At 45.6% G+C, this 23,019-nt stretch overlaps 1 protein-coding gene across 2 annotated transcripts in view; it reads right to left on the reverse strand.

The window, feature by feature from the left end:
* Nucleotides 1-11,782: 11,782 nt before the first annotated feature.
* The window catches only part of PER3 (period circadian regulator 3), a 46,332-nt gene continuing 35,095 nt past the window's right edge, over nt 11,783-23,019 (reverse strand). The window contains exons 16-22 of one of the 2 annotated variants that reach the window (XM_088458920.1): nt 19,265-19,468; nt 18,092-18,349; nt 15,782-16,530; nt 15,326-15,518; nt 13,834-14,011; nt 13,547-13,697; nt 11,783-12,390 (exon numbers count right to left, since the gene is read on the reverse strand). In XM_088458920.1, coding sequence (XP_088315046.1) covers nt 12,226-12,390; nt 13,547-13,697; nt 13,834-14,011; nt 15,326-15,518; nt 15,782-16,530; nt 18,092-18,349; nt 19,265-19,468 — 1,898 coding nt within the window. In that variant the 3' untranslated portion in view covers nt 11,783-12,225. The remainder of the gene's footprint in view (nt 12,391-13,546; nt 13,698-13,833; nt 14,012-15,325; nt 15,519-15,781; nt 16,531-18,091; nt 18,350-19,264; nt 19,469-23,019) is intronic. The other variant, XM_088458921.1, reaches the window with a different exon arrangement.

Raw genomic sequence — 23,019 nt, forward strand, 5'->3', positions numbered from 1 at the left:
TCAAGTTCTTCATCCGAAGATGGTATCAGAGTCCTTATTGGAATCCAAAGTCGTTCAATATACAAAGTCAAACTGAGCAGAAATCGCTCACAGTATCAGTGTGGAACAAAGTGTCACCACAAAGTGGCTGGCATTAGCTGGGCATCCTTTATGTAGGTCAGTGGGATTGTGACATCACAGACATGCAGGTGGCAGTTAGGAATGTCTGCAGGGTAGTTGGATTGTGACATCACAGACATGCAGGTGGCAGTTAGGAATGCCTGCAGGGTAGCGGGATTGTGAAATCACAGACATGCAAGTGACAGATTGGGATGGCTGCAGGACCTATTCTTAGGAAATGGAGTAATGCAATGATATAAGCTATAGGGGGAGATATATCAAGCTTTGGGGAGAGATAAAGTACCAACCAATCAGCAACTTTCATTTTTTAAGCTCAGAAGCTGATTGTTTAGTAATTTATCTCACTCCAAGCTTTGATAAATCTACCCCCTAATCTTATCATAAGTTCATAACTGCCATTATAAGATAAGAGATCTACTTCCTATCACTACCTGTGTGTGCAGTTAGAAGTAGCAGTATCAGGATGATGTGCCTCAGGATAAGGAAAATCAATTCAAGAGCAAATAAGGTTTAGGGCACCCCGGGGGGACTCAGCGTTAGGCACCCCCCAGGGGAAGGTTAGGGTTAGGCTAGGGGAAGGGTTAGGTTTAGGTACTAATGGGCGGAGGGTAGGGTTAGGCACTAGGGGAGAAGTTAGGCACCCCTAAGGAAGAGTTAGGGTTAAGGGGGGAGAGGGGAGGGTTAGGGTTACTTACCTCCACTGTTGGGATTCTGTCCTGCGGGGCTAGCCTTATCGGGATTTGAACCGGAGGCTAAACAGCCGCTGGCATAACAATCCCATTCCTTCTGAAATAGGACCCTATTTCAGAATATTATTATTATCATTATCTATAGGAATTTTAGATCATTTCATTAGATATGCAATAACATTCCTATAGGTGTTGTCTCACACATATTAGCAAAGTGGTATAATATCAGTGTGACGTACAGTGTATGTGTGAGTAGTGTGACACTGACAAATTAGTAAACTTGTTATTGGCCAATATTGATCATTTCCAAATGTAAATAGACCTATTACTGCTATTGCATCATCTGTGTATTTTCATTATTTAATTTCCTTCTTATAAATCTTGAATAGCCCTAATCAGATTGGGTCATTTGCCTTTTGTATAAGTGACTAACTATTCCGGAGAGGTAAAGTAATACACAGGTGTATGAGCCAGCAAATATTCTTAGGGCCAGGTATAATTAGCCACGGACAAGGTGCCACGACCTAAGGGAGCCTGGACCAATCACAGCTAGTTTTGCATTTCATCATCCAGTCACCTGATTGGTTCCATTTCAGTGCACACAAATCATCAGCATGGATTACAGAGGATATCTGGCGCTCAGCCATACAGCACGCTGTAACGTAACCTGCTTCACATTAACAGTACAGCGCCAATGTGCACGATTGTTTATATGGTGCATTATGCTTATTAACTACTGTTTTGTAATACCATTGTGATAATGAGCATCCTGCATAAGAAGTTATATAATATCACGGGACAGCAAATCTCTTACCTAAATGTTAGTAATTATTTCCTGTTTTAAAATTCTCAACAACTAAAATAAATTAATAATGTGGGATATCAAATACTTCACATCCCTATAGGGAAAAATGGGCTAAAACTCAGTTCTCACTATAATCAAAAAGTATGAGGTATGATTTAATATTATGAAAGATAATGGTCTGTGTAATATTTAGAATATTTGTCATTTTCTCAAACATGCACAATATATATATATAATATGAAGGTTTCCTTACACTGTCTAAGAAAATTGGATAGTGGTAGGCTAATGGGCTTTAAGCTGGCCACACACTAGACCAACTTACATCCAACCAGCCAACTTGTTGATTGGTTGGAATGAAAATCTGGTAACGTATGGGAGTAAATAATGATCAGCAATTTGCTCCTAAATGCCAGAAAACAGATGAAAATGGTAATTCAAACAAGTTTGTTAAATGGTTGATATAAACTATTTGTTCAAACAACAGTTTTGGTCCATTTTCCAGTGTTTGGGAGCAAATTGCTGATTGTATTTCTTACCAGATTTTCATTCCAACCAATCAACTAGTTGGCTGGTTGGACAGATAATCTTTAGATGTGTGGCCAGCTTTAGTGTGCTCCTTACATTTATTTTTACCACAAGACCACACGTGACCACAGCACGCTGAGTTGACAGTTTGCTGGTTGTCGTGCGGTTCACAGCGCGATGGTGATTCTTTTCACTTCCGGCAGCTGGAGCGCACTGAAAGAGAGTGACGCACTCCAATGGAGAGCCCGGATGCTGTTTTTAGTCCAGTGGCTTACAGTGTTGCCACGTGCAGGTCCGACTTCCTGTATGTGGAACGCACGCTGGTTTAGCAGTGCGTTCCACTTGTTACACGTGCTGGTCTGGCGGCAAGCTCCCTGACTACCAGAGCGTATACAGTTTTGCCACAGGTGAGTGCGGTTTTGTTGCCCTTGATTTGAGGAGGGTGTGCCTTGCTGATGTATAAATGCTTGTTAGCGGGCTATATTCCTCAGTGGAGGAGGTGCCCCATGATGAAGGTGCTTCTGAGCACCGAAACGGCCGTTGGGCTGTCCATCTACTAAGGCGGCTTACATTACATTTGGTGCCAGTGTTTTGTTCACACAAGATTCCAATAAGTATATCTTGTTATGCACGTTTTTATGTGACTGAAAACTCATCTCTGGACACCAATGTTCATGTTTTTACATGCATTCTATATATAAAAACTTTTTTTGATACTTTATATGGTGTGCTGGTCTCCCCATTCGTGGTTACTATTATACAATCCTATATGTCTGTGCACCCAGTTTTCACATTATTTTTGAGTGTGCATTACTTCTCTGTTTTTATAGTAATAATAATATATATGTATAGGCATATTATAGATGTAGTATGCTGATATTGGGGGTGATTCAGAGGCAAGACGTCCACCCGCTGTGTCAGTAACCTGCCAATATGTGCACATAAACACACTATCAGAGTGACTATGGCCGCAGGTCTAAGTGCAACTACGTATACTATTTAGACAGGGATACAGACGCAACTGGTAGCCTCCCACGGCGGAAAACATCGGGACACGTGGACAGTGCGTGGCGGAGGCATGCGCAGAGGTAAAACGTCAGGACACGTGTACAGTGCATGGCGGAGGCATGCGCAGAGGTAAAATGTCATGCGCTTGAGCTTTATCTTCATCCACCTCTGAATCACCCTACAAAGTGAAAGACTGGGAGAGAAGCACTAAGTCTTGGAGAGTGAAGTGGAGAGCGATAAAGTACCAGCCAATCAGCTCCTATCATTTTTCAAACAGCCAAAAACATGGCAGATAGGAGCCGATTGGTTGGTACATTATCTCTCTCCACTTGATCACTCTCCAAGGCTTTAGTGCATGTCCCCCACTATTGTATGGCATAGTCATGGAAATAGTAGTGTTAGTATGAAAGTGTGGCTTCTCTGGTAAAGCAATATATACTGTATATATATATATGAAAGGACAATATAATGATCCTAATAATAAATGGGGATATGTTCACATGGAATAATGTCTTTTTCTTTCTTTCCGCTTGTGGTTCCCTGCTCTGGCCTGCGGCCTTGTTCCTTCAGGTCAGTGATGTCCTGGTCAGAGATGGACGCTAATGTGATTGCAGCTGCGATGGCGCGCACACAACGCCGCAGCCTTGGTTGCTCTTCGGACACGCAGAGCTGCGCATGCACTCGCAGCGGTGGCTAAGTTACACACGCCCATGTAACGGTGTTTGAACGGACAGGCGCAACTGCGTTTCTCCAATCACCTCCCAAAAGCTGACAATCTGACACTCACTCTGCGATGGATTCCGATGTGCGCCTGCGATCGCAGCTTATACGCATGCGCAATGGCAAAAATATGCAGCTTATGGAAGGAGGGCTGCATAGGGGATATACCAGTGGCTGGCAACTTTCAGCCTGGGGGGGCAACACAAGCAAGTGGCTCTGGTGTTGTTAACCCTGACTAGAGGTTGCACTTAAAACGCAATAGCCCTCACAGGAAAAGAATAAAACACATTGGGGCAGATGTATGAAGCTCTGGGAAGTGATAAAGTGGAGAGTGATAAACGACCAACCAATCAGCTCCTAACTGTCATTTTGCAAACACAGCCTGTAACATGACAGTTAGGAGCTGAGTGGTTGGACATTTATCACTCTGCACTTTATCACTTTCCAGAGCTTCATACATCTGCCCCATTGTCCCCTACAGGAAAACAAATCAAACGCAATGGCCCTCACAGGAAAAAAAATAAAACACATATGCATTGCCCATGCCGCTTAACAAAAGTTTGACCTGACCTGTCAGACTCACACAGTGGAACTACCGGTTGCGGCCACTTCAACTTGCAGGCGCTGGAGCATAATAGAGAGAGGAGCTCCCAGTCTCCCCCTTGCCCTCAGCCACGGGATGCACCAGCACACAGCAGCATCAGTGACTATCAGTCACTGCAAATCACAATGCACAGTACTAAGCACTGGAGAGAGTTAAAGTGAATGAAGATAAAGTACCAACCAATCAGCTCCTGTCATTTTCAAAAACAGCCTGTAAAATGACAGGAGCAGATTTGGCTGGTACTTTATCTCTCTTTAAGGCTTAGTACATAGACCCTTTAGTGTTGATCTTGCGTGTGTGTGTGTGTATGTGTATCCGCCTTCAGTATACTAAGTTAGAATGGATTCGGCTATTATACTCTTCCAAAAACACAACATTACAGCAAAAACAATATCCACAAAAGGACTGACATTTAAAAACATACTGCACATAATATATACACTGCATTTACACACACTAGATATAATGTCCGGCATTGCCTGGCTTTCTTTTTAATTCTTATAAACTCTCTTTCTTCTCTCTCTTCCACCCCCGTTTCTCCTCCCCACTTTTCCCTTCTTATTCCGTCTTTCACTTCCCGCTCTGTCTCTTCTCCATATCTCCCTTCTCCCTCCACTATTTCTATTTCTCCGATCCCACTACTTTGTCTCTCTCTCTTCAATCCCATCTTGGTTTTTTCCCCTTTTGCTCTCCTGTCCCTCTCTTTGTTTCCTTTCTGCCCCTCTTTCCTGCTCGTTTTGTGTGATGGAGAAAATTGAGAGTGATTTTACAGTGTGTTACTTTGCTGGGCATGCACTGCCAGATAAAATGTCTGTCAGACCGATAGACAGTGTATCTGGCAGCCTGACACCCAGCAGATATCGCGGGCATACACTGTAGACATCTCACAGGGTATTGGCCCGAGATCTGCGCTCTGGCCCTTGAGAGGCAACATTTCCTTGTTCCTTCACTGGGAAGGAACAGGGGAAATGTCTGTCAGTCGGCCATGGCTGGGCATACACTGCCTAATGAAGCCGACATTTAACCTACAAAATATCACATTCGAAGGGCATGCTGGACGATCTGGCATGCCCGACCGATAAATATTTTACGCTCGGTCGCCCGCACACACAGTACAATTATTAGGGTGATCCGCTGATATCAAGTGGATTGCCCCGATAATTGTATAGTGTATGCCCAGCATTAGCACCAGTGTTAGTGTGTGACAGTAACATTTTGGGTAATTGTGTGGTGCTTAGCGTTAGGGCCAGGGTGAGTGTGTGGTGCTTAGCGTTAGGGCCAGGGTGACTGTGTGGTGCTTAGCATTAGGGCCAGGGTGAGTGTGCGGTGCTTAGCGTTAGGGCCAGGGTGAGTGTGCGGTGCTTAGCGTTAGGGCCAGGGTGAGTGTGCGGTGCTTAGCGTTAGGGCCAGGGTGAGTGTGCGGTGCTTAGCGTTAGGGCCAGGGTGAGTGTGCGGTGCTTAGCGTTAGGGCCAGGGTGAGTGTGCGGTGCTTAGCGTTAGGGCCAGGGTGAGTGTGCGGTGCTTAGCGTTAGGGCCAGGGTGAGTGTGCGGTGCTTAGCGTTAGGGCCAGGGTGAGTGTGCGGTGTTTAGCGTTAGGGCCAGGGTGAGTGTGCGGTGCTTAGCGTTAAGGCCAGGGTGAGTGTGTGGTGCTTAGCGTTAGGGCCAGGGTGAGAGTGCGGTGCTTAGCGTTAGGGCCAGGGTGAGAGTGCGGTGCTTAGCGTTAGGGCCAGGGTGAGTGTGCGGTGCTTAGCGTTAGGGCCAGGGTGACTGTGCGGTGCTTAGCGTTAGGGCCAGGGTGAGTGTGCGGTGCTTAGCGTTAGGGCCAGGGTGAGTGTGTGGTGCTTAGCGTTAGGGCCAGGGTGACTGTGCGGTGCTTAGCATTAGGGCCAGGGTGAGTGTGCGGTGCTTAGCATTAGGGCCAGGGTGAGTGTGTGGTGCTTAGCGTTAGGACCAGGGTGAGTGTGTGGTGCTTAGCGTTAGGGCCAGGGTGAGTGTGCGGTGCTTAGCGTTAGGGCCAGGGTGAGAGTGCGGTGCTTAGCGTTAGGGCCAGGGTGAGTGTGTGGTGCTTAGCGTTAGGGCCAGGGTGAGTGTGTGTTGCTTAGCGTTAGGGCCAGGGTGAGTGTGTGGCGCTTAGCGTTAGGGCCAGGATGACTGTGTGGCGCTTAGCGTTAGGGCCAGGGTGAGTGGGTGTTGCTTAGCGTGAGTGATAGTGTGCCTGGCAGGAATACAGTAAACGATGAGTGTAGACAATATGAGGATCAGTGAGAGTTATACAAGGGTTAATGTGACTGAGTGACAGGAAAATGAGAAGCAATGAGAGTGACAGGCAGTATAAGTGGTAGGAATATTGAGTGTGTGTTACAGAGGGGCTGAGGGTAGGGACAATAAAGGGAAGTTACAGCCACTCGCTGCTTTGAAAACACTCACCCTGGCTCTAACACTAAGCACCACACACTCACCCTGGCCCTAACGCTAAGCACCGCACACTCACCCTGGCCCTAACGCTAAGCACCACACACTCACCCTAGGCCCAAACTGTATTGAAATTATTATATATATATATATATATATATATATATATATATATAATAGTCGATGTTTTGGGCCCCACACACCCCTAAACAAAACAATTGGTGTGTATACTGTTTGTGTGTGTGTGTGTGTGTATGTATATATATATATATATATATATATATATATGTGTGTGTGTGTGTGTGTGGGATCTACAGGTATCTTTGATTTTAGATGGCCACCTAAGAAAATTTACCCCTGTGTACACACACACACACACACAGACCACAGTATTCACAAATAATATATATATATATATATAGCTGCTTTCAAAATTATTTCTGTCGGTGCTTGCTTACCTTTTGTAGTTTAGAGTAGCACTGCCTGAGGCTCAGTGGTAAGCAACAGCCAACAGCCCGCAGGAGGTGACATTCACGTACCCGAAAGACAACATCAGTCACCAGGCGGCCCCACCCTCCGAGTGGCGTCAGCACCTATGTGACGTCATGAGGAGGTGCCACAGCCAAGCCGCTAGTATTCGGCGCAGGGAGAGGGCTACCAGGCACTGGCAGCAGCTACATGCATTTCAGCAAGCGGCTTTGCACTGTGCGCCCCCTGCACCTTTGTCCTCCCCAGGGCTGAAGGTGTTCCTGCTGCTACGGCTGCTGCATGTGCTCCCCGATCACCTGCAGTACTGCCAGCGGCCACTAGGTGGCGCTGTGCTGCTAGTCAGTAAAAAAAAATAAAAAAATGCATCGACGGCCCTGAATTGTACCGGCCCGGGGCGCAGATGGCACCCTGCCCCCCGGCCCAGCCCGCCACTGGGATATACTTAGATCGACAGTAGTGGGGCCAATCCTCCTATGTTACAGGCTCATTCACTTTCCTGCCGCATATGGATTTTCTCAGTACCAAAGGCAGCGGGTTCCCTGACACTGTTCCCCGATGCTGCCTATGTGCCCAGCGTGACAGTGCATATTTAGCCTATGTGCCCAGTGTGACAGTGCATGTTTAGCCTATATGCCGTTATCCTTTATTGTAGTGGCCTGATGTTCACAACGACATGATATTTAGGACCTGGGCAATCACAGTGCATGAAGTCCTGAATTACAGGGGGCTTCCCAAATCCTAAAGTTCTTACTATACACTGGCAGGCTTTCCATGTGCCAAATTGTATGCGACCTCTGAGATCTGGGCTCTCTCTTCTGTGCTTCCCTCTCCAGCAGTCTCCGGTACACGGATGCCGCCAGTTTTTTTGCAAACTGGTTCTGCGCATGGGTGACCTAATGGCCGTGCATGCTCAATATCAGGAATTGCACCAAAGCGATAGATATCATGTCACTTATAGGGGCACATGTACTAAACCTTGGAGAAAGAGACTCTCTCTCCACTTTATGTACCAACCAAATCAGCTCCTGTCACTTTACAGGCTGTTTTGAAAAATGACAGTTAGGAGCTGATCGGTTGGTACTTTATCTCCATCCACTCACTCTGTCTCCCCAAGGCTTAGTACATAGACCCCACAAGTTCTTCTCCGGGACAGCCTCTTATCAGATCTGCTAACCGCTGAGCCCCATACTGTATCAGAGCATGCGAGGACATGTCACAACACTACCGGAGTCAAGGACTGGACTCTGCTTTTTTGACAACACCGAGGAGAACGTTACGGGAATCTCCCTCGTGCTGTAGAAGAGGTCCTCCTAGGCCTGCACACCGAATTCTCTGTTCCAACATTTTTTTTATTGCAGGGATCTTAAAGCCAGAGGCAATGACAGCCCAGGCCCAGAACAGGCAGGACAGGGACACACCATCTGCAAAACACAATGCACAGATGTGGCCACATACATCTAGCCTCCTTGTGCGTTAAACAGCTCTCTCGGTAGCGCCGAGTGTCTTTACATGCAACTTTTTTCCCCTAAAATGCATCTTATTAGCAAAACGATGTGAATAGGACACACAAGCCGCTTCTGCTGATTACAATGATAGGTGGCATGCCTATATTCTGTGTGCTACTATCTGCATCGCTTTGCCAAGAAGACGCATTTTAAGGGAAAAGTCGCACGGACAGACGCTCGGTGCTAGCGAGTCAATCGGTGCTCACGCATTGTGTAACTTGACTTGTAGCACACGGAGGATAGATGTAGGTGGACACATCTGTAGCAACAAAACACCCACCTACGTTATGAGGCTAGCGAGTCGTTCAATAACTCAAGTCGACTAATTAAATCCCGGTGCTAGAATTCCGAACTGCGGACAGAAGACCGGCGCCGGAATCCCGATATGAGTAGAGATGCTGACATTGGGATCCCAACAGCCGGCATCCCGATCATAAGTACAGCGGGCGCCTTAGCTGTAAGCCGCAGGGGAAGGGGAGGGTTAGGTTTAGGCCTACCCCGGGAAGGGAGGTTAGGGTTAGGCACATAGGGTTAGAATGTGGGGTAGGCAGGGCCGAGGGGCAGGGTGCCATCTGCCCCCCAGGCCGGTACAATTTTAGTATTCTAGGGCCGCCAGGCCGCGGATTCTTCTGCTCCCTGGCCACTGCTCTGCGAGAGAGATCCAAGTAGCTATAGCAGAGGATATAAGAAAATGGCTGCCCCCATATCAGGTCTTGTGCCCGCAGTTCGGAATTCTGGCACCAGGAGTTTAGTCGGCATCTCAAACATAGGTTTATAGAAATCTATCTATCTATATATATATACACACATATATATATATATATATATATATATATATATATATATATATATACATACATACATACATACATACATATACACACACACACACACGACAGGCTTAATCCACGGCACTCAACCATCTGGGGTGCCCTTGGCATGTGACCACACCATCTACATAAAAAATATCATACAAACTCGGCACTCACATGCTTTTCAAACTGCAACTCCTTTAAACATAGGGAATTTGGTTCCAAAATATTGCAATAACTTGTTAAGGTGGCCACCGCTTCACGGTCGTTCCCATCTGGCCAGTCCCTACACTGATTCTCCGATAAATAAACGTGATCTGCCACCTTTGGCTCAAGCTTGCATACATTTTAAACATGAAACTGGGTCCTGCCTTAAAGAGACAGGACCACACCCAGGGCTATCAGTTAATAAGCACCTGGAAAAAGAAAAAAAAAAAAAAAGTTTGTCTTACATTTGAAAAACAGGGTGCCCTAGCAATGGCGTTCCTGAATGTCTTCTGAAAAATTATGTCATCACGAATGGCGTTTCGGAGCCTCCTGCCTGTGCAACTTGAAGTGCTGTTACTCTGGGGGCTGGCCCACAACACAGGAAGCACAGTGGGGACGGTGATGACAGGTTAAAAAAGATCCTGTCATCATAACCAGATACCAGGGGGGAGTGTGTCTGCTGCTTGTGCACAAACTTCCAGGGTCATAGTGGCGGTGCGACCATGAGACGGTCACCTGGGGCTCAAGACCCCGCCACACACTATAGCCCTACAGCCCGGTAGCAGCAGTTCCTGGCTGCCAGAAGACAGCAACTTTGTTTCCCCGCTGAGGCAGAGCACTGACACTCATTACTATTCCCAGACACGGCACCTAAATCAGCAAAGTCGCGAATGTGATGCCCTGACATTGCGATGTCTGTCTGCCTACCAGGATCTAGTTGCTGGCTACTGCTACCTGTCACTGTCAGTCAGAGCCTGGAGACAGGAGAGGGATCCGGCGGCTGAAGAGGGTGAGATTGGACTGGAGGAGGAGCTGAGCAGCAGAGAGGAGAGACAATCGAGCGGAGCAGGTAAGTTAACCATTGGGGGAGGGAGCAGACGACAACATTTACTGGGTAGGTGGGGACCACAATAATGCATATATGTGTGGGCGCCCTCGCAATCTCAGTTCACCCTGCTGTGGCCCTGCATTGTCACATAACAGGTGCTGCAAAACTCTGAGCCAGTGCATCCAACACACTGAAGGGAGGGGGGGGGGGTCTCATACCCTAGGCAGCATTGCCCCTCCATTGGCATCATAAGAGGAGTGGATCTTGTTTGTCTGGCCACTTTATTAGGGACCATAGCGCTGCTACCTGACTCTCCTTCTTTATTCTCCTCTTATACCTGCTTACACTGTAATAGAGGCACACAGTACCTTCCCATGTGTACCCATACCCACATTATGCAAACCACACCCCCAACATTGTCACGCCCATTTTTAATATTGCATTTGCTGTTAGAAAACCTGGGCCACTTGCTCTTGTTTGCCCCCCCCCAGGCAGAAAGTTGCCAGCCAGCCCCTGCTGATGACGTCATAGACTAGACCTAAAATTGTAGATGTATTACAGAGAAACACCTAATGGGATACAACGCTTAGAATACCGGCACCGGAATCCTAACACCTGTCAGAATCCCGGCATCGGCATCCAAAAGGTAAGCAGAGTTGGGGGAGGGTTAGGTTTAGGGTGTGGGAGGTTAGGGATAGGCACTAGGGGGAGGGGGGGAGGTTAGGTTCAGGCACCGGTGAGGGAGGGTTACGGTAGGGAGAGGGGGAGGGTTAGGATACCTACTAACAGTTGTCGGGATCTCGAGTGCCAGCATCCCGTACCCAACCACACTTAATATATAGTGCTTGTTTGAGGTGGCTCAGTCTGGAAGTGGGACTACATCGTAGCACTTTGTTTCCCATGTTGTGTGTGTGTAATAAACACATTTATACATTCCCTGTATGATAAAGTGGTAACAGAAAATGTTCATAAAATACCCACTACCAGGTTTCCGTCACCACCACTTTCAGGGCGTAATAAAATAAAACATTAAACCAACTTTATTTCTAAAGGTCATTTTAATCAACATAGCAATTTACAAATAGAAACAAAAAAGGTCTTTAAACCACATTTTTCCTAGTACTTCCTTTAATGTCGGTGGTATTTATAGAAAGGAGAAATTTAAACCGTAAAGTGCACAAGGAAAGCGACCGAGATCTGGAAAACGTATGGACGGTAACGGTGTGTATTCCAAGACGAGAGTGCGCAGGTCCACCATGAAATGTAACAGCTGTGTCCATAAAACGAAGGTTTAGCTGCAAAATGGGCAGTAGAGTGTCCTGTCACAACGCCGGGCGTACCACAAGGAGAATAAAAGTCACTTGCTTCTTTCACAGATTTGTAAAGACTCTAGAAAGAACGCGAGGCTTCCTGTTCCTTGGTGTGCTGGTAAACGGACTTCAATAAAACTTGATAGAAAAAAAAAATAAAATAAAATTATTTACAAACAAATTCAAAGTCTCAGTTTGTTGTGTGTCCCGCATGGCAAAGACTGTCCAGGCGCAGCGATTGCTGTGGTGGTGGCGGCTGAATGGTAACTTTGGCGGAGTCTCCTTCTGCACAGTTATCTTTTTCCTCTTCGGATTCGTTGCTCGCGGTGACGCCCTTCACGCAGCCGATACATCCCTGTAGAGTGTAAAGAGATTCATCAGATTCTAGGACGCAACTATAAAAACAATTCAATATCAAACGTGTCATATCACAGGAAAAATATTCGCCTGAGGAACTTCTCAGAAAACTACTTTTCATTTTAGCTAGGAATCAGCGATGACAATAAATCCCTTCCCCGTCTTCCTCATATATTGGCCTCTGTAGTGCTCTATAATGCCAAAGTAAAATGAGGGATGAGGCGAGAGTGAGAATGGGGGCACCAGCTGAGTACAGGACGGTTCAGAGTGAGAATGGGGGCACCAGCTGAGTACAGGACGGTTCAGAGTGAGAATGGGGGCACTGGCTGAGTACAGGGCAGTCACAGTGAGAATGGGGGCACCAGCTGAGTACAGGGCAGTCACAGTGAGAATGGGGGCACCGGCAGAGTACAGGGCGGTCAGAGTGAGAATGGGGGCACCGGCAGAGTACAGGGCGGTCAGAGTGAGAATGGGGGCACCGGCAAAGTACAGGGCGGTCAGAGTGAGAATGGGGGCACCGGCAGAGTACAGGGCGGTCAGAGTGAGAATGGGGGCACCGGCAGAGTACAGGGCGGTCAGAGTGAGAATGGGGGCACCGGCAGAGTACAGGGCGGTCAGAGTGAGAATGGGGGCACTGGCAGAGAGAGAATGGGGGCACCGGCAGAGTACAGGGCGGTCAGAGTGAGAATGGGGGCACCGGCAGAGTACACTGCGGTCAGAGTGAGAATGGGGGCACCGGCAGAGTACAGGGCGGTCAGAGTGAGAATGGGGGCACTGGCAGAGAGAGAATGGGGGCACCGGCAGAGTACAGGGCGGTCAGAGTGAGAATGGGGGCACCGGCAGAGTACAGGGCGGTCAGAGTGAGAATGGGGGCACATGTAACGTAGAGGGTAAGAATGTGCATGGCCGCATATGCAGTTAGCTCTTCTCTATGGTGCTAGAATTATCCAAACACTGGATTTGGTCTGACATTTAATTCCGTGGACTAACGTTTGCCATGTAGACGACATGATCTGGTCACCTAAACTCATAGGGACATTTGTTCTGGTCTTGAAGCGATGTATGAATAACAATATCCATTGCAGGAATTCATCATGAGAGATCATTAAGTAAAGCTCATCCTTATTGCGTATACCCATAACCAATTTCCTTACTTGAGTGTCTATCTCTTGTGGGATTGTGCGATTTCGAATCCAGGAATGTACTTCCGCCAGCTCCTCTTTCTGCTGTTCCGTAAACCAGGGCTGCTTGTTACGCATAGCCGCCAGCTTTTCTAGATCTTCTTTCAATATTGTCTCTTTATCCCTATAAGACGGAAAAGCGTGGGGATAATGAATAAAGGCAAAACCTGGGCCTAAGACATAACACCTGTACACCTGTTAGAGGGCTGGGATTGGACACAGGGATATATGCATTGTTTTGTACTTGGTTCTTTTCTTACCTCTCAGGAAGCTGATAGGTCATCATAACAGGAGCAGGTGTACGGTCTATCATAGCCCATATAGAATCTCCGCCGCCGTTGGGGAAAGAGTCGGATCCCGCAACCTCCTGACGTTTATGCCCCTTCTTGGAGGTATCAGAGGATTTGCTAGCAAAATAGTTGCTGCTGTTACTACTCCCTTAAAGTGTTAATAGACAAAAAAAAAAAAAAAAGAAAATAAAAACCATGTAATATAGATAAATCTAAACTGTTTTATGGCTCATAATTATACAGGTCACCGCTATCCCGGGCTAGAATGTCAGTTAATAACAATGACGATATTCCGTTGGCTCTGCTCATCAGACTGCAAATATGGACTTTGATCATTATAGGGAAAGATGATCCCTATTTCAGAGCCTATTTTCCTTCCTGGCCAGCTCCCTTCAGCAGTTTGCTTACACTTCACACTATATTCCAGATTGCAACGGTGCTCGCCCCCTTTTGGGCCGATAACTCGAAGTGCCACGCCTGCACCGCCCTTGGCAGACTGTTACCCGATCATTCTCACCTGGCAATTTGACATTGCTACTCCCCATGTATTGGGCACAGGAGGCACAGCGCCAAAGATCCACAAAAGAATGCTGGGATATTTATTGTGTAAAGAATATCCAAAATGCAGGTACTCCAAGGACGGCACAGGGGATTACATGCAGAAACTACTGAAGGTGGGTAACCAACGGAGTGAAGTCATTTTGTTTTATATTCTTACCGACTTACAACAACAAGACTAACAAATCATATTTTTAGACTCATTAAGCTACAGACCGAGAACCGCAAAACCATGTGAAACTCTATACCATGTAGCTGACTGCTGCATTGGTAGAGTGACCGGAGAAGGACAGGACCCAAATAGCTTAAACCCACAGAGGGTGATCTGCAGTCTCCTGCTAATGTCTGGATATTATTCTTCATGGGAATACAAACCAAACAAAAGAGTATTACGCAAATAAAATGTCACGGTCACTCTTGGCAACAGAATGCGATGGAAAAGCACACACACAAGTTACCTGTAAAACATATTACAAACATTATCTTAGTAAAATACCCAAACAATGGTTTGAACTGGAAATATATAAAAAAAAAAATCCATAACAAAAGGCATTCTATTTGTTATTGTAAAAATACTCTCTAAAACCGAATCGACTAGTTTTAATATTAATGGAAGGGCTGAAACAGATACAGACATAGCCTAGTCCCAGTGTTACTTACCCATAGAATTGCTATGTGACCATTGTAACTAAGGCGATTTGTCCAGCCTTAATGACACCTAGAACGTACGTTCTTTATTCAGTTATTCACCGATACCAAACAGTCTGGTATACAGTTCAATGCATGACAAGTTATATGGTGTTGTCGGGTCCATTGTTTGAGCATTGTTCGACTAGGATAATGGATACTTACAATGACTACATTACTATTTAGCCTCAACCTGAAACTTTCAAGCCTGTCATACCTATGCCACTTCCTGAGGTCCCGTTTGAGGTAGAACCGTTCGAGCCAGACCCCAAGGAGCTGGAATTTGCCGATCCGCTTGCTGAGGCTGCGGACCCAGTACCAGACTGGGAATCCTCTTGCAGCAAGAGGTCAAAAAGTTCACTAGAAGCAGAGTGGCTGTCATTGTTCCCACTATCCTCGGCTGTGTCCACCTGGAAGTAAAAACAATCTGCTTACTATAATGACTTAATCACACCACGTAATTTGGGTATCGTTACCATACATCATAAGACATGTACACTTTGATTCCGTCTGCCTCCAAAGGGCTCTGCGGACTACTGTATATAGAGCCCCGGGATCTCACCATTTACCCCAAAAAACCGGAGCAGTACTAAGGTGCTGCATTGATTTTGGTGCATGGTGAAGGGAGCAATGCGTTTCCAAAAACAATCCCACATTAGGCAGCAATACTTACACATTTGAGGTCTGCTTGGCTTTCTATCTTGGTTCCTTCCGGAGGTTCTGCTGGTTTTGGCAACTCCTCTTGAAGAAGAACTAGCTGTAATGGAGAGCTGCTTCTCGAGTTACTGAAAAGATGTGGATCTTCGCTTTGTACATCATGGTGTCCCTCCGCTGACATGGGGGAAGATGCCCGCGACGCTGGGTCCACAAAGTCTGTAGGAATCTGTGAGGGCACATTTTGGGGGGTGCTGGGCATTCCAGTGTACGGATAAGAAGGTGGACAGGGGTACTGAGACGGGAAGAAAGGCTGAGGTATCTGATGGTTCATTGGTGGATACATGTTATAGTTGGGGAGGATAACAGCCATGAGTGTACCCATGTATGGCGATGGGAAAGCTGGGAATGGCTGCATGTTGTAGGAAACGTTTGTCTGTGGTAAAGACTCAGGAGCTACGGAAGAGGTGGTACAGTCTCCTGGCACAGTGGGGGTCATGTGTGGGAGTGGAAACCCAGCCATAGGATAGGCTGGTTGAATCGGGATCATCACCGGAGGAGCAAAGGCCATGTTTGAGGGGCTTGGATGGGATACTTCAGACGGTGGCCAAGACTGCGGCAGAGGACCCTGCCTTCTTGGTCGTGGCGGTAAGTTGGGGTGAGAACCATTGCTGTCCGATGACTCCATGGGTTTCTGCCTCTTGTGTTTGCCCTGTTTTCTACCTTTTTTCCAAGCAGCAGGTGAAGCTTGCGGAGAAGAATGTTCTCCTGTGGAAATAAAACCAATCAGTGATATGCTCTGGAAGCTCCCAGTTATAAACATTAGATGAGTTTATGAACATGTAAATTGCCTTTAAATGGGACATTGTATTTAAAAAACGCATAGAACAAAAATGACTGTCTGTAAATCAAAGCGACACCAATCACAATTGAAATGAACATTTATCTTGGTTTTGATGTGGAACCCTCCTCTGTGTGTGTGTAGTTCTCTATGTTTCTGTAAGAGAACCAGGTCTTACTTTGTATGTCTTGCTCTGCTCACTTGTGTGGCCATAAGCCATTGACTTTGCATTGTGATTGCAGGAGAGAAGCAATAGTAGTAAAAATAAATAATCGCTAGAGAGAGGATCTTTGTACTGGTTCTTTATGTTACTGAGGGCCACTGGGAACACTATAGGGTATAGTGGGTACAGGAGGAATGCGGGCATTTAGCCATACTCTTTCCCCCTTTACCCTATGATGCCAAGAGCAATTAGGATGAAAACAACAGAACTAGAGCGCAAAGGACGGGTGCCCAGTGTCCCCCAAAACGACTTCAACGTAAATACAAAAATCCTCTTCTTAGTCCTGTCAACAGAGGAACAGTGAGGACACATTTTTGGAATCCCAAAGCATTCTCTAAGGGTGGGTATGCTAAGTGAAAACAGATGACTGCCCAGCCCCTCTGTAATCCTGATGAATGGTGGAAGTAATCCATCTAGCAATGGACTCCTTGGAAGTCAACCAACTACTTTTCTGAGCATCATAGATGACCAAAAAAAATAAAATAATACGTCTTGTGGACTGAAAATAGGTCTGCAAACCCTTAAGTAGATCCAATGAACCAAGATGGCCCTCTTCTTCTGCAGACCTGTGGTGATCCAAAGCCAGAATCACAACATCCTGTGAGAACCATGCAGGGGGAGAGAGAGAGAAGACTGCTGCCGCTCAGCGGCCTCCCCAGACCCTCCGCAGCCCGGCACACAGCACAGTGAGGAGCAGCAGTCTCCTCTCTTTCCTCGTCTGATGTGCAACTGACTCAGGCTCCCAACGGGCCCCTCCAACAAACCCTGGGAAAGAGTACCCTCTCTCTTGTCACCCCTGGCAATGGGCCTATGAAATTTATTTTGTAAGCATTGAATCTTGGGGGAATTCCAGTGTGTGTCACCTTATTTACTGAACATCCCCATACCCTTCTTGGGAGTTTTATTGCCACCATTCCTTTCCTACTGAGACTGAGACACAGACACACACAGACACACACGTCTTTTACATGAATGGAGCTATGAAGAACAATTCCTGTACAACAGGCAAAATTGATTGAACATCTCCACTTACTTATTTTAAGGGACATTATTTTGCACATATTATTGTATACTCTAATATTTAATTGTCATTTTGAGAATTTAGTGTCTCTCTTTGTATACAAGGGCTCACAGAGCTACTTTATTTATTGTGCTTTTGGGACAGTTAAATTTTTCTACTGCAAACATGAACCACCAATAAGTTGGTAGATGTATGTTTGAAAGATTAGAAGAATGGTGGAGACCCAAACATAAGTTACAGATACCTTGTATATCTTGTTCTTGGGAACAGGCCTTGCTACGGCTGTCTTGCTTGAGGTAGCTACTGTAAGGAGACTGCAGGATCCTCTGCCGGAACCGATCCACATAATTTTGCTCCTCTTTTTGGGTATGAGCAGACAAAACCTCCTTTGTTAATCCAACTAGTTTAAATTCCTCCGTAGCTACGGCGGCACCAGGTGCCTGAGAGGACTTCATCTCAATCTGTTCACTACCACCTGTAGCATCTTCTATAGCGGTGACCTCTGAACATATGGGAACAGAAATTTTTTGTCAATTTTTTTATTTTAATTAATCTAAAAAAAATAAAATAATATTTTTTATATTTACAACAATACAGTAATATAAATAATAATAATAATAAAAAAAAGTAACAATAAAACGTATATCTAGTCAGATCACAAACAGACAAACAAAATGATAGTGGAAAAAATAAAAATACTCTAAGCCATCCAGGAACGAATAAAAAAAAAAAACCAAAAAAAAAAAAAAAAAAAAGATTATGTAAAAATTTTTTTAGAAAAATTTGCTTATGAAATCAGTAGTCGTTTTGGTCTCCAATTCAAAATGATATTTCAAGATTTTTTTGTATGAACCCCTAACAAAAAGCACTATGCATTATATAACAGTTGTTATATAATTATATTTATTTTTGGAAACCTGGCTTTGGAAGTTAAATTGTAAAACCGCTTCATTACGTAGAAATTTGAGTATATTCAGCCAGATTAAAAAAAAAAAAAGAAAAAAAAAATAGAGATAGAAGACAATCCTGGAGAGAGAAAAAGTAGTATCAATGAACTTTGGACTTCAAAAGTGGAAACTTGCATTGTAGCCCATTACAGAGTGCTTTATGATTTTAGCCCACTGTTCTATTTTGCTACTGTAAAAATCATAACGCGTTATAAACCAATTACGGTTTCCAAATATCCTGAAGGATTGACCTTCTTTGTATGAGATTTCCCTTAAATCCAGAAGGGTTTTGCCAATGGGCATTCTCATATATTCTATTAGGTAGGTAAGGCTCATATCTTGAGCAAATACTGGCAGACAAAACTGACATAGGCAATTCTCTCCGAAGGCAAAACGTACCAAGATGGTATAAACTGCGGGAAAAGAATGCGATTATGAAATCCTCTAGTATATGCAACCACGATAGGTACCTGACTCTGGCTGTGGAACATGTACAATGGTACTGCTGTAGCTACACTGGCTGGTGACTGAAACCACACTCATTGCCTTGATGGACAGGGTCAGATCGGTCAGTGGAGCTCCCACCACAGCGGCTGTTGTCTGAGCATCGGTGGGGACCATCGATTCGGCGGATAACTGGCTCGTGGAGATTGGCGCGGTTAACACAGGAACATCTTGCAACGATACAAGACAAATTCGAGGACACTTGAGTTTGAAGGATAATATCAAGTTCTTTCCTGACTTTTGGAAAATCCGGATGGGTCCTCATCAAAAGTTTGCCAAGCTTTGAGATGCAACGGCAAGTTTAACAAACAAAATAGCCCAGTTAAGGAATAGTTTATTTAAAAACTTGCGTATAATCTCGCCGCTAAAGATCTGTTTGTAGGAAACCTTTGATGAAGTGACCCAATACTGACTAGTCACATCTATGAGAGCATAATGCCTGGTGATGGGGGTCCATTTAGCGAAATATAAAAGTTACCAGATTTCTTTTTGTTTTATTCTTTTTTTTTTTTTGTATATAGATCTGATCTGTCCTTTTTTTCCTTTACTCCAGCACATAGTGATAAGCTTTCAGGTTTGTATAAAGCAAAACAATGCGGATGTAGGTGATCAAAGTGTACCAGATGCCTCACACTTGTGCCTCATGCCTCAGGTGATGTTACTGGTTTTCCAGTTATGAACAAGTTGCGTTCTCAAGTAATATTTCAGCTAACAAAACAGGCTGTGTGTAGGTGGCAGGTACACTTTAAAAAAAAGTGAAAGGACAACTTATCACATGTGCAGAAGAGCCTTATAGCGACATCTTGGTGTTCAGCCGTATTGAGTATAAATGAGGGACAGAAACAAATCAGACAAAACTTTTGCAGGCTTTTATAGCATTCTAGCATTAATGTGCCGTAACCAACAACCACCAACCAGGAGAACCGCTTATATCTATTTGGAGCTAGACAGACTAATGAAAGCCAACACCTGATTGGTTGTGATCAGTTTCAACAAATTGATGTTAGTAAACAAACTTGGTTCCAAATCGAAAAGCAATTTTTTGCATGGACCATCTATTACAGGGAAAAAACAAGAATAGGCAAGATAATACATACAGGAGGAAAAAAAACAACACTTTCATTTAATGGTGTAACTGGTTGTTCTATTGTGTACTAGGAATTTTTGTAAAAGCGTAAGATGAATGAATCAGACCCACCGGAAACCACTCTGGTATATTAGAAGTGATCTAATTTAAAAGAACATTTATGGTGTGTACACGCTGGGCGATAAAGTGGACGACTGAACGATAACGATATCGTTCAGTAGTCCACATTATCGCCCATTTTTAACCCCAAAAAGATGAACGATGACGACGACGCGCATTCCAGCGGGTCGTTCGTCATCATCGTTCATCGGGCGGACATGCAGGCCAACCTGACGATCTCGTCAGGTTGCTGCATGTCAGAGAATGGGGGAGAGAGCCCGGCGCTGAACGATATCGTTAATGATATCGTTCAGCGGCTGTGCTCAATGTCATGAACGACATTGAGCACAGCCTGCCGGGGACAACACTACACAATATCGCTCAGGGAGCATATCGTGTAGTGTGTACCCACCATTAGACTGTCCCCTCAAACAAAGGCACAGACCTACGATCAAACATACAGATATATTAGACTCTCAAACTCAGTCTTATGGGGAGATGATTGAGAGTCTCAAGTTTTCAATGTTTCCCTAAAGGAACATTGAATACTTTTTGCTTTTAGGAGGGGGAGGAATTCAATTGTTTGCATCGGGTGTCAACTTAATGGGTGTCTTTCGGAGCAATTCAATAGTTGCTCCAATCAGACTACCATCAGCCGCAGCCTCCGAAGGTGCGAGAAAAAAAAAATAAAAAAGTGTGAAAAGTCCAGTTTGGATGCCCAATTCAGGATTTTACACGGGTTTAGCCGTTTTGCGCAGTTAAACCCGGTGCTTTCGGGCTTGTAAAATACTAGTTGGAATCTGATCGGAGCAACAATTGAATTGCTCCAATAGACACCCATTAGTGAGACGCCAGACGCAAACAATTGAATTCCCCCTTTAAAGCGTTTCGTCATAAGGCAGTCTTAAAGAATTAATGTTAAAATATCTATTAAAAGAACGTGTATGATTCCCTCTATGATTCATTGGACCTCATTCAGACCTGGTCGCAAGCGCTGAGCGCTCGCAACCGGGTCGATGTTAAGGCCCTGTGCACGCGCAGCGTGCGCAGGCCCCAGAGAGAAAAATTCTCTCGCTCCGGAGCTCACTACAAAAGGGGCGGCTGTCGATGGTGATCAACAGCTTGCCCCGTTTTGTAGGCGGGGCGGGGGGGGGGGGGGGGTAGTATGGGTGGCTACACAAACGGATGCCGTTTTGTGGGCGGCCGTACGGACATCAGCAGTGATGTCAGTGGGGGGCTTCCTGCTCGATCAGAGCAGGAAGCTCCCTGGGGCTTGCTGTTGCCGAGACCCAACCTTAGGGTCTCGTCGCAAGCCCCAATGGTCGCGATGGTCTTGACCATCGTTCCCTCCGTCGTGCGCATGCGCACTTGGGCACCATCGACCCGCTTGCGAGCGTACAGTCTGAATGAGACCCTCTGCACTATGTGATAAACTAATGTACTGTTATATGTGGAGGGGACTAGGAGAGGGGAGAATACAGCCTGGATTGCTAGTAAAGTACCGAGCATGTGATTGTCCTTGCATTAAACACGTTAACAAATAAGGAGAGGGGGGGGGGGGGGGGTGTTATGCTTCCATCCTATGAGCGATTCACTGTATTTGAATATTCACCCATCCAGCACCATAACTATGGGAAAAACACTGGAAGGAAGGGGGCAGGTAGATGTATCCAACTATCTAAGGAGTGAGAGAGTTATCCATAGCAACCAATCAATTTCTAGCTAGCATTTATCAAGTACATTCTATGAAATGATAAAGGAGAAGCTTATTGGTTGCTGTGCATAACTTCCCCACACATTAGAACCTTTGAAACAGCTCTCCCTAATGTCTAAATGGTTCCACTGCATTAAACAGCTGCTTCACCATGGGCTGCTTCACCATTTAATGATATGACCGATGGTCTTTGAGGTCTAAACATGAATTGTATAGAATGTTAATGTTATATTAGGGAAACCAATCCTGGCTCATTTTCTCAATCCTGGGATTCGGGATTGAGATTGTTTTCAGTTAATCAATGCCGGCCGCCCACAGCACACAGAATCCAGTGTGGGCGGGAGCGGCCATACAAGGGGGCGGGGTGGTGTGTGGCTGCGCAGCGTAACTTTTATGATGTAACATGCAGCCGTACAGCCCTACGAGGCCTGCGGGCAGCGTCTGAGCTGACTGAACTAGTGCTCAGTGCTAACCCCAAGCTTTAGACAAACTGTGCCAAAAACGCGCATTTTAATCCCGAAAGTCACGGGATTGGAGGCACCAATTTTGGGATTAAAATCCCACCGATCCCGTGAATGGATTCCCTACTTTATATTTGCATAGGGAGAAATAATGACATTAGGAACTGTGCTCCGCTCACAGCTAATACCTCAGAAATGATGGTCTGATGGGTGACTTGTCGACTTTCAGAAGGTCGACATTCCGTATGACGACACCAGAACGTTGACATGTCCTGAATGTCAACAGTCAGATCGCCGACATGGTCATTAGGTCGGCAATCAATATGTAGACAGATTTGGGTCGACATGATCAAAATGTCA

Source organism: Taudactylus pleione, unplaced genomic scaffold, assembly GCF_031769625.1.
Source record: "Taudactylus pleione unplaced genomic scaffold, aTauple2 ptg000871l, whole genome shotgun sequence".
Classification (NCBI taxonomy): domain Eukaryota; kingdom Metazoa; phylum Chordata; class Amphibia; order Anura; family Myobatrachidae; genus Taudactylus; species Taudactylus pleione.